The 12,412-nt window shown below is 36.5% G+C and overlaps 1 protein-coding gene across 4 annotated transcripts in view; it reads left to right on the top strand.

Moving 5' to 3' along the window:
- RAP1B (RAP1B, member of RAS oncogene family) overlaps window positions 1-8,136 on the top strand; it is a 16,856-nt gene extending 8,720 nt beyond the window's left edge. The window contains exons 5-7 of one of the 4 annotated variants that reach the window (XM_006859535.1): window positions 4,039-4,182; window positions 4,891-5,007; window positions 6,882-8,136. In XM_006859535.1, the coding sequence (XP_006859597.1) occupies window positions 4,039-4,182; window positions 4,891-4,977 (231 nt within the window). In that variant the 3' untranslated portion in view covers window positions 4,978-5,007; window positions 6,882-8,136. The remainder of the gene's footprint in view (window positions 1-4,038; window positions 4,183-4,890; window positions 5,008-6,881) is intronic. The other 3 variants (XM_006859537.1, XM_006859536.1, XM_006859538.1) reach the window with 3 other exon arrangements.
- The last annotated feature ends 4,276 nt before the right edge of the window (window positions 8,137-12,412 follow it).

Below are 12,412 nucleotides of genomic sequence, written 5' to 3' on the forward strand. Positions count from 1 at the left end.
CCAGTCGCTGGAGAAGGATATCATGTTTGGTAAGGTGGAGGATCAGAGAAAAAGATGAAGACCACCAGTGAGATGGAATGTCAAAGTGGCAGCATCAATGGACTTAAGTGTGGCAACAGTAATGAGGTTGGCCAGGACCAGGCAGTGTTTTGTTCTGTTGTGCACAGGATCACTGTGAGTCAGTACTGACTCAATGGCACCTAACAACAATATTATATGAAGGAGCCTTGGGATCCCAGTGTATTGCTGTAGGATAAACATTGGATTGCTAACTGCAAGGTCGGTGCTTCAAACCCACCATCTGCTCCTTGGAAACCCTACACAGGATCACTGTGAGTTGGAAGCAACTTAACAGCACTTAACAACAGCAGCAACATTACCAAGGAGCCTTGGTGGCATAGTGGGTACCATGTTGGACTACTGATTGCAAGGTCAGCAGTTTGAACACACCAACCACTCCACAGGAGAAAAGATGAGACTTTTCTGTTCCCTTAAAAATTTTGTTATAGAAACCCAAAGGGGGGCAGTTCTACTCTTTCTATAGGGTTACTATGAGTCAGAATCAACTCAGTGGCAATGGGTTTATAGTTAGGACTGACCCTGAAAATGTAAAGAAATTAAAATTAAGGAATCAAAATTGGCAAAACAAATAGAGTTGATCCTGAACAATACAGATTTCAAGTGCAGAGGTCCACTTACGCACTTTTCCTTGTTTTTTAAGCTCCATCTAATACTAAACAATTACACATGAGTAGTTCTTCTCACCAGTAAATTTCATATTGCAATAAATAGTGATCTTTCCCAGTGCTCATGTATTTTTTTCTTCATGTTTACTAATACCATAACCTTGAAAAAGAACACCATTGAACCCATACCAAATGCCACTGGTAATGAACGCTTCAAAGAAGCAAAGTCATGACGTTACAAGAAAAAGTTGAATTTGATATGTACCTTAGGTGTAGCTACAGCCATTTCAAGATAAATGAATAGAGTATATGGACCCTTGTTTGGTTGTTTTTTGTTTTTTTGTTTTAGCTAAGAAGCAAGTACTTTCCTGAATTTTTAGTATTTAGTTCCAAAGTACCGCAAGACAAAGAGGAGGCTTTATGCTCCTGTAAAGATTTGCAGTCTTGGAAACCCTGTGCAGGGTCACTGTGAGTCGTAACCAACTCCACCATACTGAACAGCAACAGTTCCAAAGTATATTTTTAACATTTTGTTGCATACCTGAAAATATATATTGTTCTTAGATGCCATTGAGTCGATTCTAACTCATAATGTCCTCATGTACAGAAGAATGAAACACTGCTTGGTCCTGTGCCATCCTCACAATTATTTTGTTTGTTTAGCCTCTGTGTCAATTCATCTTCTCTTTTTCTCTGACCCACCCCCCTACCAAGCCTGATGTCCTTTTTCAGGGACAGGTCCCTCCTGATAACATGTCCAAGTATGTGAGACTTACTTACCTTACTTGCAACCCTCACTTCTAATGAGTATTCTGACTGTCTTTCTTATAAGAAAGATTTATTTGTTCTCCTGGCCTTCCATAGTATTTTCAATATTCTTTGCCAACACCATAATTCAAATGCATCAATTCTTCTACAGCCTTCATTATTCATTGTCCAACTTTACCATGCATATGAGGTCAATTGAAAATACTATGGCTTGGGTCAGGCTCACCTTAGTCCTTAAAATGATCTTATGCAGCAGATTTGCCCAGTGTAATATGTCATTTGATTTCTTGACTACTGCTTCCGTGAGCATTGATTATGGATCCAGGGAAAAATGTTTACTGGTCCAATTGTGAAAATTTTTGTTTTCTTTACACTGAGTTGTAGTCCATACTGAAGGTTGTATTCTTTGAGCTTCATCAGTAAGTGCTCCAAGTCTACTTTGCTTTCATCAAACAAAGTTGTGCCATCTATATATCACACATTGTTAATAAGCCATCCTCCAGGTCTGATTTTATGTTCTTGTTCATATAGTCCAGCTTCTCTGGTGATTTGCTCAGCATATAGATTGCCTAAAAGGAGCTCTGGTAGCGTAGTGGTTACGAATTGGGCTGCAAACCACAAGGTCAGCAGTTCGAAACTACCAGCCGTTCCGTGGGAGAAAGATGAGGCTTTCTGCTCCCGTAAAGATTTACAGCCTCGGAAACCCTGTACAGAATTGCTATGAGTCGGAACCGACTCCACGGCACATGTTGTTGTTGTTGTCAGGTGCCATCGAGTTGGAACCGACTCATAGCGACCCCATGCACAGCAGAACGAAACAGTGTCCGATCCTGGGCCAACCTCACTACCGCTGCCACACTTGAGTCCATCATTGATACCACCTGGCCAATCCATCTCATTAGGGGTCATAACGACACATAACAACAACAAATTATGGTGAAAGGATACAACTCTGAGGACCACTTTTTCTAAATAAGTACTATTTATGTCATATTGAAGTGGCCACTTTTATGTAATCATTTAAATGTACATTATATAATACATTTTTTTAAAAAAAAGAAAAGAAACACTGCCAGAAAGTGAGTTCTGACTCATAGTGAATCATGTATGTGGTTTCCAAGATTGTAAATCTTTACAGGAGCAGACAGCCTCATTTTTATTCTGCAGAGCAGCTGGTAGGTTTGAACCACCAACCTTGTGGTTAACAGTCCAGTGCCTTATCCTATAACACCACACCAGGACTGCAATTACTAGTCCTGTGCCTATCCTTTGTGTTTATCCTGCAGCACCACCAGGGTTCCTTCTATGATACATACACTATATATGTCACTCAACTGCTTGTGTTATCAGTAAGTAACGCTTCCGGCAAGTAGTAGGCTAGATGTTAAGTTTGGGGCAAGTTAAAAGTTATAAACGTATTTTCAGCTGTACAAAGTGGGGCATCAGGGTCATGCGCCACACCCTGTACCCACACCCACCTCTCTTGTTCAGGGATCAACTGTATTTGTCACACAATTAAGAGTCGATTCTGGGGGGGGGGGAGTCGATTTGGACTAGTATAGATAGGAGAAGCTTGGTGGTGAAAATGGTAGACCTTTGAGTTGTGTTGAAGTTATCTAAAAGTTTTACAGATTGGGGGCAGGTGCGGGGGTCCTGGTAAGCCAATATGCAAAGTTGAGAATGTGTGAAAGCTGCAAGGAATAGGCTAAGAAAGGGCTGCTTGGTTGGAACATAGATTGTCTGTGGTTTATAATGTTGCTTTCTAGCTTAAGGCAGTTAAATAGCTTTTTAACTTTCCTACAGCCCCACCGCCTGTTGTCTGATTTCTTGTATACTATACAAGTTGGATCTTTTACATGTTGTTTGTTGTAAATGTAAAGGATATTTAATTCAGATATGGTTTGATTCTGCTGGACCTTTAAAGAATATATTAGATGTTTTTTCTTTATAGTTGATTCTTTGCATGGTCAAAGGACCACATTCTTCACTTGCTAGAGAGACTAATTATACGAAAAGCATTTTGGGAAGTGAAGTTCATTGTAAAATTGCACAGTAAACCTTCCTGGAAGTTATCAGCTACATGCAGAATAAGTGTTGTTTTGAAGTTTTCATTCTTAAGTAGGTCACAGTTTTCTAAAAATTTCATGTATAAGTTCCTTAATTGTACATTGAACATATATATGAGAATTTTTTCCCTTTTTCTTCTTTTCTTTGGTGTTACCCATTAGACATTCCCAAGCAGTGGAGACAATTGACACCGTCATACATGCACCTGAAAATCAGGACTTAACTAGTGTGTCATACATATCAATATTGTGAAGACTTTCATATTTCATTTACATTTTATTGTATATTGTCAGTGCTGTTTGTTCTGTGGCATAATGTTGATGCTAAGTACTGTCAAGTCGGTTCCCACCCACAGTGACCCTATACAGGGTTCCAACGAGCTGCTGGTGAGCTTGAACCGCTGACCAGGACTTCTTGACATACATAAAACGGAATAATTAGGGTTCTCTAAGAATTCTTTGGATTTTAAATTGTGGGGCATATTTTTATTTATTACCCTCACAAATTTTATTTTTAGGTTCCAATGATTCTGGTTGGCAATAAATGTGACTTAGAAGATGAAAGAGTTGTAGGAAAAGAACAAGGTCAAAATCTAGCACGACAGTGGAACAACTGTGCATTCTTAGAATCTTCTGCAAAGTCAAAAATAAATGTTAATGAGGTATGTATGCCACATGTTATACTTAAAAGAAGTTGTTTTGGAGTTCAGTATTTATAATTAATGAGAAATAATGTTTATGTGTTAATACAGCCTGATGTGTACTCTAAATGTGTACTCAAGAGTACTATATTGATCTTATAAACAAAAAAATTCTTATGCTAGATATATGTATGTCATTAAGCTGTTTGAGTCTCTGTTAAATTTAGTATGAAGAAAAGAGCAGGCAGAAATGATAGGCGTGTGGAAAACAGATTGAAGTCTTCAGATTTATGAAGGATATTATATAAAATATGAGGACAGAAATTCAGAAAGACCTGTTATCTATGTGATTCCTGCCTTGAAGGGAGCTTGAAGTGACATATAGAAAGATGTGAAGAGAATTAAATTATTGGCTTTTTTATATGATGGTAAATATTCTGATGAAACTAAGTATTCTGAGATGCATTCAACTCAGTACTTATTTTAAGGAGAAAAAAATTAGACCCTTTGAAACAACAAAGTAATAGAAAAGAACTCAGTAAGTGCATAAGAATAACTGGTTTTACTGTCACTCATTAACTGAACAGAATATTTGCTCTTTGGGTTCACTTCATATGCATGGAAATCCTACTTTTTTTTCTTTTTTTTTTTTTTTTAGGTTTTTGTTGTTGGTTTACTTTCTTTTGGTTTCTTTCTCCTATAAATTTTTTTTAATTAATATATTTGCAGATCTTTTATGACCTAGTGCGGCAAATTAACAGAAAAACTCCTGTGCCTGGGAAGGCCCGCAAAAAGTCGTCATGTCAGCTGCTTTAATGTACTAAATACATTGTAGCTCTGAGCCAGGTATGTTCAGTCATCTCTCTTCTGCCCTTAGCTGCTCACCTTCATTAAAGTCTAGAGAAAGAAGTAGACAAGCAATAGGTGCTATGGTGGGATAAAGCCACAAAACCAAGCTCTTTACCTGTGAGTCAATTCTGACTCATAGCGACCATGTAGGGCAGGGTAGAATTGCCCTGTAGAATTTCTAAAGTTTCATTCTTTCCAGAAGCAGACTGTCACATCTTTCTGCCTCAGAGTAGCTAGTGGGTTCAAACCACTGACCTTTCTGTTAGCAGCTCAGCAGTTAACCACTGTGCCTCCAGGGTTCCTAAATCTAGAGCAGCACTAATAACATCATCTAACCTTTAGGACATTTACCATATTTCAGGCATTTTGAAATGTGTCCCTGGTGCGACACAAATGGCTAAGCATTACCTTAGCTGAAAGGTTGGTGGGTTCGAAACCACCTAGGTATACCTCAGAAGACATGCCTGGTGGTCTGTTGAAAATTTTACTTATTTTGATGTTAAGTGCTGTCAAATTGTTTCCAACTCACAGTGACACTGTATAGGGTTTCCAAGGAGCAGCTGGTGAGCTTGAACTGCCAACTTTGTGGTTCAAACCACTCATGACAAAAGCCCAAAGGTGCGACAACAAAGGAAAACTGAGCATTCATTTTTATATAGAATTTGAAAATAATCGTATTAAATGAGTTAATGCTTATAAAGCATGTAGATCACTGTGTAGCACATAATAAGCACTCAGCTGTAAGTTCCTGCTGTTATGTCAAAGATGATTTCTTGCTCAGTTACTATTAAACCATCATTTACTGTGTTTTCATCCTTGAGAATTTCTGTGGCTTGTGACCTTGTATCCCCCTGTGTAAAATGACCTTTGCTACCATAGTACTCTGATTTGGTCTCTCTTTGGAGTATCTGTACCAACCTTCCATTTAAGGCTTTCTGTTTAACAAGTATATTGTCTCATTGCTGATACCCTCATTCCTGTCCATGTGCCCAGCCCAACAGCACACATGTGCCTGAAGTCGCACACTCCATCTGCCCTTCCCAATTTGCTACATACAGAATGCTAGCATTTAAAACACTAGATTGCCAGCTTGTGGAGATTTCAGGCTCTGAATGAGATCTGAAGTTCAACACATTTGTGCAAATGATTTCAGCAACCATATCTATATTAACAACTGTTACTGGAACTTGCAATAAACCTGAACTCCAGAAGGAATAAAAACATTTTTTTCCAGTCTAGGCACATAGCAAAAAATCATTCAAAATAAGTACTTAGCATTAAAATTTAATTACATATGATTTTATTGTAATCGCAGCTTTTTCTGACATCCATCTTAAAGTTGACAGAATCTGTTAAAATCTAGAATTCGACAGTATATAACTGACAGTTGTAAAGAGGTAAAGAGCCATTATGAAATAAATACTATTTTTTTGTAGTTCTGAGAACTTACTTATTAAAAGAATAAGTAAGGAAGAATGGTCTTGATTCCCTGATAGTAGAAATTCTAGTTTAGATGTACATTTACATTTACATTGTAATTCTAGGATTTATGTAAACATTCTTCAAGATTAGTATTCATAATTTTTGTTTGTATTGGTATCTTTTAATCTTGGTCTAATAAGGTTAGCTAAATTGTAATAGGATTTATCTTTTTGGAATGAAAAGATGAAATGTGTACGCACACTGTATTGTGTTATGAAATATGATATGTTTGTTACATTATCATTAGTATAATGATTAGGATAAGAATGTATTATATTCATTTTTAAAACATTAAGACAGTTATCTTACTGTGTTCCTATGTTATGTTAATGTGATTATGATATTGTTATATTAATATGTTACTTTTTTTTTTTTTTAACTTTTGTCAGGTCTGAAGAACTGTTGCCCAATTCAACAGTGCCAGCATTCCAACTTTGTTAACCCTTCAACATCTTAAATGGACTTTCCTGTGGTGGTACCCTTAAAGAGGCGGATGAAAGCTACTACATCAGTTTGCACATTCTGATCACTTTCCAGTATCACAAGAGAGATTTTTACTTATATAATAGTCCTAGAGTATGCAACTGGTAAAACCAGAGGCTACATCCAGTATTACTGCTAAGAGACATTCTTCATCCACCAATGTTGTACATGTATGAAAATGGTGTACTGTATACTTTAACACACCCCATACTTTGTATTGGAGAGTACAATAATGTAAATCTTAAAAGCACCACTATTTTAGCATAATAAAAGAAAGTCCAAAGAGCTCCTATATAGACTACTCAAGATAACTCTGCTTCTTTGATACTTGTAGCTTATTGGTTGGTTTGTATTTTGTTTTGTTTTTTTAAGAAATTCAAGGTCATCATTGTATTGTACAAAATCAGCGCTTTGATTAACACAGCTATATAGTTTTTTTTAATTTTTGAAAAACCTGTGGAGACAGTGATCTTGTCTTTAAAATATGATAGTCCTTTCAGTATAATGTCTTAGACTAAAGACGTTGCCTTTAATATCTGTTGGGAAGGAAATGTCCAGACTTTTCAAATTTCTTATATGTTTCCTTTTTTGTTTACATAGGGAACAATGTTTATAGTTGTGTATACAGTGAGGGTCTACAACTAGAAGTATATATTTTCAAACAATTTTTTAATGATTTAACAATTTTGTAAATCATTTTCAGGCTTCTGCAGCTGTAGATTCTCACTGTGAATCCCTTGCTTGCTCCTGCATAAGTGTATTTGCAATACCAAATATACAGGTTTAGTATTTTTGCCTGTTAGTGATTGTTTCACATGTGTAACGTTTTGGTTGAGATGTTAAATGGTGGACGAGTACTGTGGATGTGAATGTGGGAAGTAATTTTAATCATGTGTAATTGGTCACAAGGCCTAAGTTGCAGTAACTATTGCTGTTTTATTTAACAATGCCTTGTTGCTTTGTATGCATTTGTTTGGGTGTAAAGATTGTGTGTCTATCCAACAGGGAGCCACAGTATTTAAATTGACCAACCTAATGTTACAACTACTTTGAGGTGGCCAAATGTAAACTAAAAGCCTTAATTAAAGTGGTGCAATTTTGTATAACTTAGCATCAGTAGTTCAATAAATTTGGATTGCCATGCAAGGGCTTGCATTATAATTACTTGCCACTTGAATGTTTTGTGTAATGTGTTACAATGCTAGTAAATAAATATGGGTTTAACTTTTTAAATGTAATAGGTGCGTTTTACACATTGTGGTTTTATAATTTGACATTTGGGCAAGCTAAACTCATTAATTATAGGAATGATGAGTGAAAGATTTTTTTCCTAGTATTGTTTGAAAATCCACATAACTACCTTTTGAACTTTTCCTTGGGGGAGAGAATTTTGTAAATCAAGCAATATTACTTATAAGCAAATGCCTTCTGGGTAACGATCAATAGCTCTTTGGGTTGAAGGAAGAAGGATTGACAATTCTTACTATGTTACACTGATGGATTTTTTTTTTTTAAACGTAGGATGAAGTTATACATAGAATATTATGGTTATAAAGATCTTTGAATGAAGTGGACTCGGTACTACTTTCTTTTTGGATAACATCTGTCTCTGTCTTACGTGTACTGTAATTTAATTCTTTTGTAAAACTTGTAAATAAGCTCTGAAACTATCTCAACTATTTAATAGTCATTGAAGCATATCAGCAATTAATTAGTAATGCTATCTCATTTAGAGATTTCTGTTAACCCCCTAAATATATTCTGTTTGACCTAGACATTTAAAGGTTTTCATTTTTAAAGGGAAAAAAATCTTATTCCTTACGTATTTACCTTCACATATTTTACTCACATGTATTTAAAGACCTGAAGAAAAATATACATTTGTTCTTCCAAAAGCCCATTTAAATAAGAGACTTGCTTTGCCAAAACTGGTTTTATATGTATATTTTTTGGGGAGAAAATTAAACCTAAAAAGTGGGTCTGTGGAGTAGGACCCCTGAATGTTTTATGACCTGTGAGTGCATTTGAAGAGGCCTGGTGGCACTGGAGAGCGTGTGCTGGATTGCTGACCATAGGTCAGCAGTCCCTCAGAATCATGAGGAAGCTTTTTGCTCCTGTAAAGATCTACACCTAACAAACCCTATACAGGCTTCCTGGGAGTGGGAATCAACTCAGTGGGCTTGAATTTTGTTTTGGTGGCAACATTGGGAGAAAGATGAGGTCTACTGTAGTAAAGATTTACAGTCTCAGTAACCCATACTGGGGTGTTTGTTAAGAGTTGAAATCAATGCAGTGACAGGGATGGTTACATCCATTTAAGGAATCCTAGTGGTGTACTGGTTAAAACACCTGTCTGTTAACTGAAAGATTGGTGGTGCAAACCCTCCCAGCAGCTCAGGAGGAGAAAGTCCTAGCAATCTGCTTCCATAAAGATCACAGTCTAGAAAACCGTATGGGACAGTTCTCTGTCACATGGGGTCACTATGAGTTAAAATCAATCAGTATACAATATCGTGCATGCACTTGACTCTTTGTTACCACCACCATTAATTCAAGTATCTTTAATATTTGCTGCCTACCAGAAATGTACTATCTAGGCTCTTCAAAATGGATGATTATTAATTCAATAGATACTTAAATACTGTGTCAAACATTTTCTAGGATTAAGGTTACAGTAGCAACCAAGATCAATCAGGGCCCTGCACTCTTGGAATTTATAACCTATTGCAAGGTTGCTAAGAGCAGGGCTGGAAAGCACCCCCATGCAATGTAGAATATTTAGGATTATCCCTGCCCTCTACTCACTAAGATGTCAGGAACATCCCACCCCAACTTATGACAACCAAAAATGTCTACAGACATTGCCAGATGGTCCCCCAAGTTGGGGTAGTGAGTTTGAAGGGCAAAATCACTCTGGATGGGAAGCACTGATTAGTTTTTAGGTGAGTTTTAGTGATACAAATTAAACAATTAATATATAGAATAAGAATACAGGCTCTGGACCCAGACGTACGAGTTTCTATCCCAACCTCTGCCAATTCTAGCATATGACCTTAGTTAGGTATCTTGAGCTCATGTAAAACGGACTTCCTAACAGCACTGACTTCACAGGAGTTAACCAGAGAGTAAGGTGAACACCAGTGCTCATCTCCAGGCTACTTTTTCAAATGCTAAAAGAAATAGGACTGTGGCAAAACACATCTACTTCCTTACTAAGCAGTAAACTATAGCTTAGGAATGCATATCATCTGTAAGTGGACTTTTCTAATGCTTAGATAGGAAAATAAGAAAACAGTTCAGTCATAAAAAGTCATGAATTAATTTTCACGTTCCCAAGGAGTCCTGGTGTGGTGCTGTGGGTTAATGTACCAGATTGCAAAGTCATTGAACTTCAAGGTCGGTGATTCAAGCTCACCAGCTGCTCCTCAGAAACTCTACAGGGTCGATGTGAGTCGGAATTGACAGCATTTAATAACAACAAGGACATTTAGGAGAAAACCAGGGTAATATTTCACTTAACATTTTTTCCTTTTTTAAAAAAAATCTCTTTTTCTTAAATGTAGATATATAATCTATCACATATGAACATGGTGAGCAGAAAGTTCTGAAACTTCCACTTAAAAATTAAGCTGTGCTTTGTGTTTTAAATCATCTCTCTTTAGACGTGGAGCAGCAAACTTAGAATTAAAACTTAACCACTGTAAGATTTTTTCGTCTCAAGTCTTAGACATGTGAAGAAGGAGTTAATAGTTTTTAATTAATCAAATCCCTACTACCTTAACTTAGGAATTTTAAGGGGTAATCAAACTTATCTCTTAAACCATCAGTGAGCCCCTTAACATTGTAATTTAAAGGAATTGAAATGAATCTTGACTAATTTTTCTATTGTATCAACACATTCGTATTTTAGAAATGTCTGAAAGTGTAGTAGCTTGAGAATAGAATTAAATGTTATCTTAATTATTGAAAGAAGAATTCACAGGTCTGTTTAAAGTATTCATATTGCAAATATTTTGAACTCCCTTAAAACATCTTTGTAAATGGCTTATAGAAGAATTCTAGATTTTATCCACAGTTAGGGATATTTACCTGGTATTTGTTTCCAAAAGTCATCAGACGCATTCATCGTTCACTAAATGTATTGCCTGTGTACCATGTTCCAATGTTCATGTTGCTGAGGATAGCAGGGATGTGCTTCTTTGCATGAAGCTTGTGGAAGACATATGGGCAGCAAATAAGCAAAGCTCTTCTTAAGTGCCTTTGAGTCAGTTCTGACTCATAGCGACTTTGTATAGAGTTTCCAAAGAGCGGCTGGTGGGTTTAAGATGCCAACATTGCCTTTAGTACTTCAGTGTTTATTCTACAGCAGTGACAAACCAGGACAAAGCTCTAGAAGTATGAAAAAGTCTGTTAAACTTCACAGCTTTCCATTTAGGAAAATTCCATGATTTTAGAAAAATATACCAATTTCATGTTTGATTTTTATCATCACTTATGGACAGTAATTCTTATTTTTGTATTTTACATTTTGATGAACCTAGTGTAACTTGATTTTCCTTATCAGATTCTGCATATAGGTCAAAATGTTTATTTCTGAAAAAACAGATCTTTTAGGGGTTTCATGTAAATTCACATAGGTCCAAGTGTTAAAGCAGCTTTAACTATACAAGAAATTAAAGGCTTTTAATGTTTTTGTCATCTGCCATTATTACCCATTCAGATTTCTGTACAGAACAATAGCTTATGTCTAGTTTTTTTTTTAATATGCAAAGTGGTGTGCTTGGGGCCAAGAGCAGAAAGAAGAACTGGTGTAATAAACCCAGCCCTTGCTGGCGAAAGCTTTGTTTACATGCCAGTGGTGAGAAAGATGAAGTAAAGGCTATCAAAGGATAAAAATTTAATAACTTGGATCTAACTGTAATAGTACAAATTGGGTTTTCATTTAAAATGTATGGACTGTTGGATTTATCTTTCTGAGTTTTACAGATCAAACAATCAGTGATGGGAAATACATCGCTTGCAGAGAAAATGAAATATCTGCAAATGGAGTACAATTTGGTGGCTACTGTATAGAGATGGGTAGTTAGCAAGGAGTTGGTATATTTTTCTAAATGGGAGAGCTATGACAAGTACAGATTTTGCCAGTTGCTTGAAAGATAGCCCAGGGGAGGGGTGTAATAATAGAACTAGAGTAAACTCAGCTAGCTTGTAGGCTGCTTTGGTAGGCTAAGCATGAGATGATTCATGGCTGTAATTGTTTTAAAGAAGGGAGCCTAAGGAATAGCTGGATAATCAGTTAATGACCTAGATGTGGGGGCTGAAGGAAAAGAGAAATATCTGATTATATTAAAAGCAAAGGGATGAAGTGGAGCATTAATGATAAAGTAGAGCAACTGGTAAGAAATCCTGGGTTTTAGTGCATATGTGAAGGGAAATG

This window comes from Chrysochloris asiatica, unplaced genomic scaffold (genome assembly GCF_000296735.1).
Source record: "Chrysochloris asiatica unplaced genomic scaffold, ChrAsi1.0 scaffold00033, whole genome shotgun sequence".
In the NCBI taxonomy this organism is placed as follows: Eukaryota; Metazoa; Chordata; class Mammalia; order Afrosoricida; family Chrysochloridae; genus Chrysochloris; species Chrysochloris asiatica.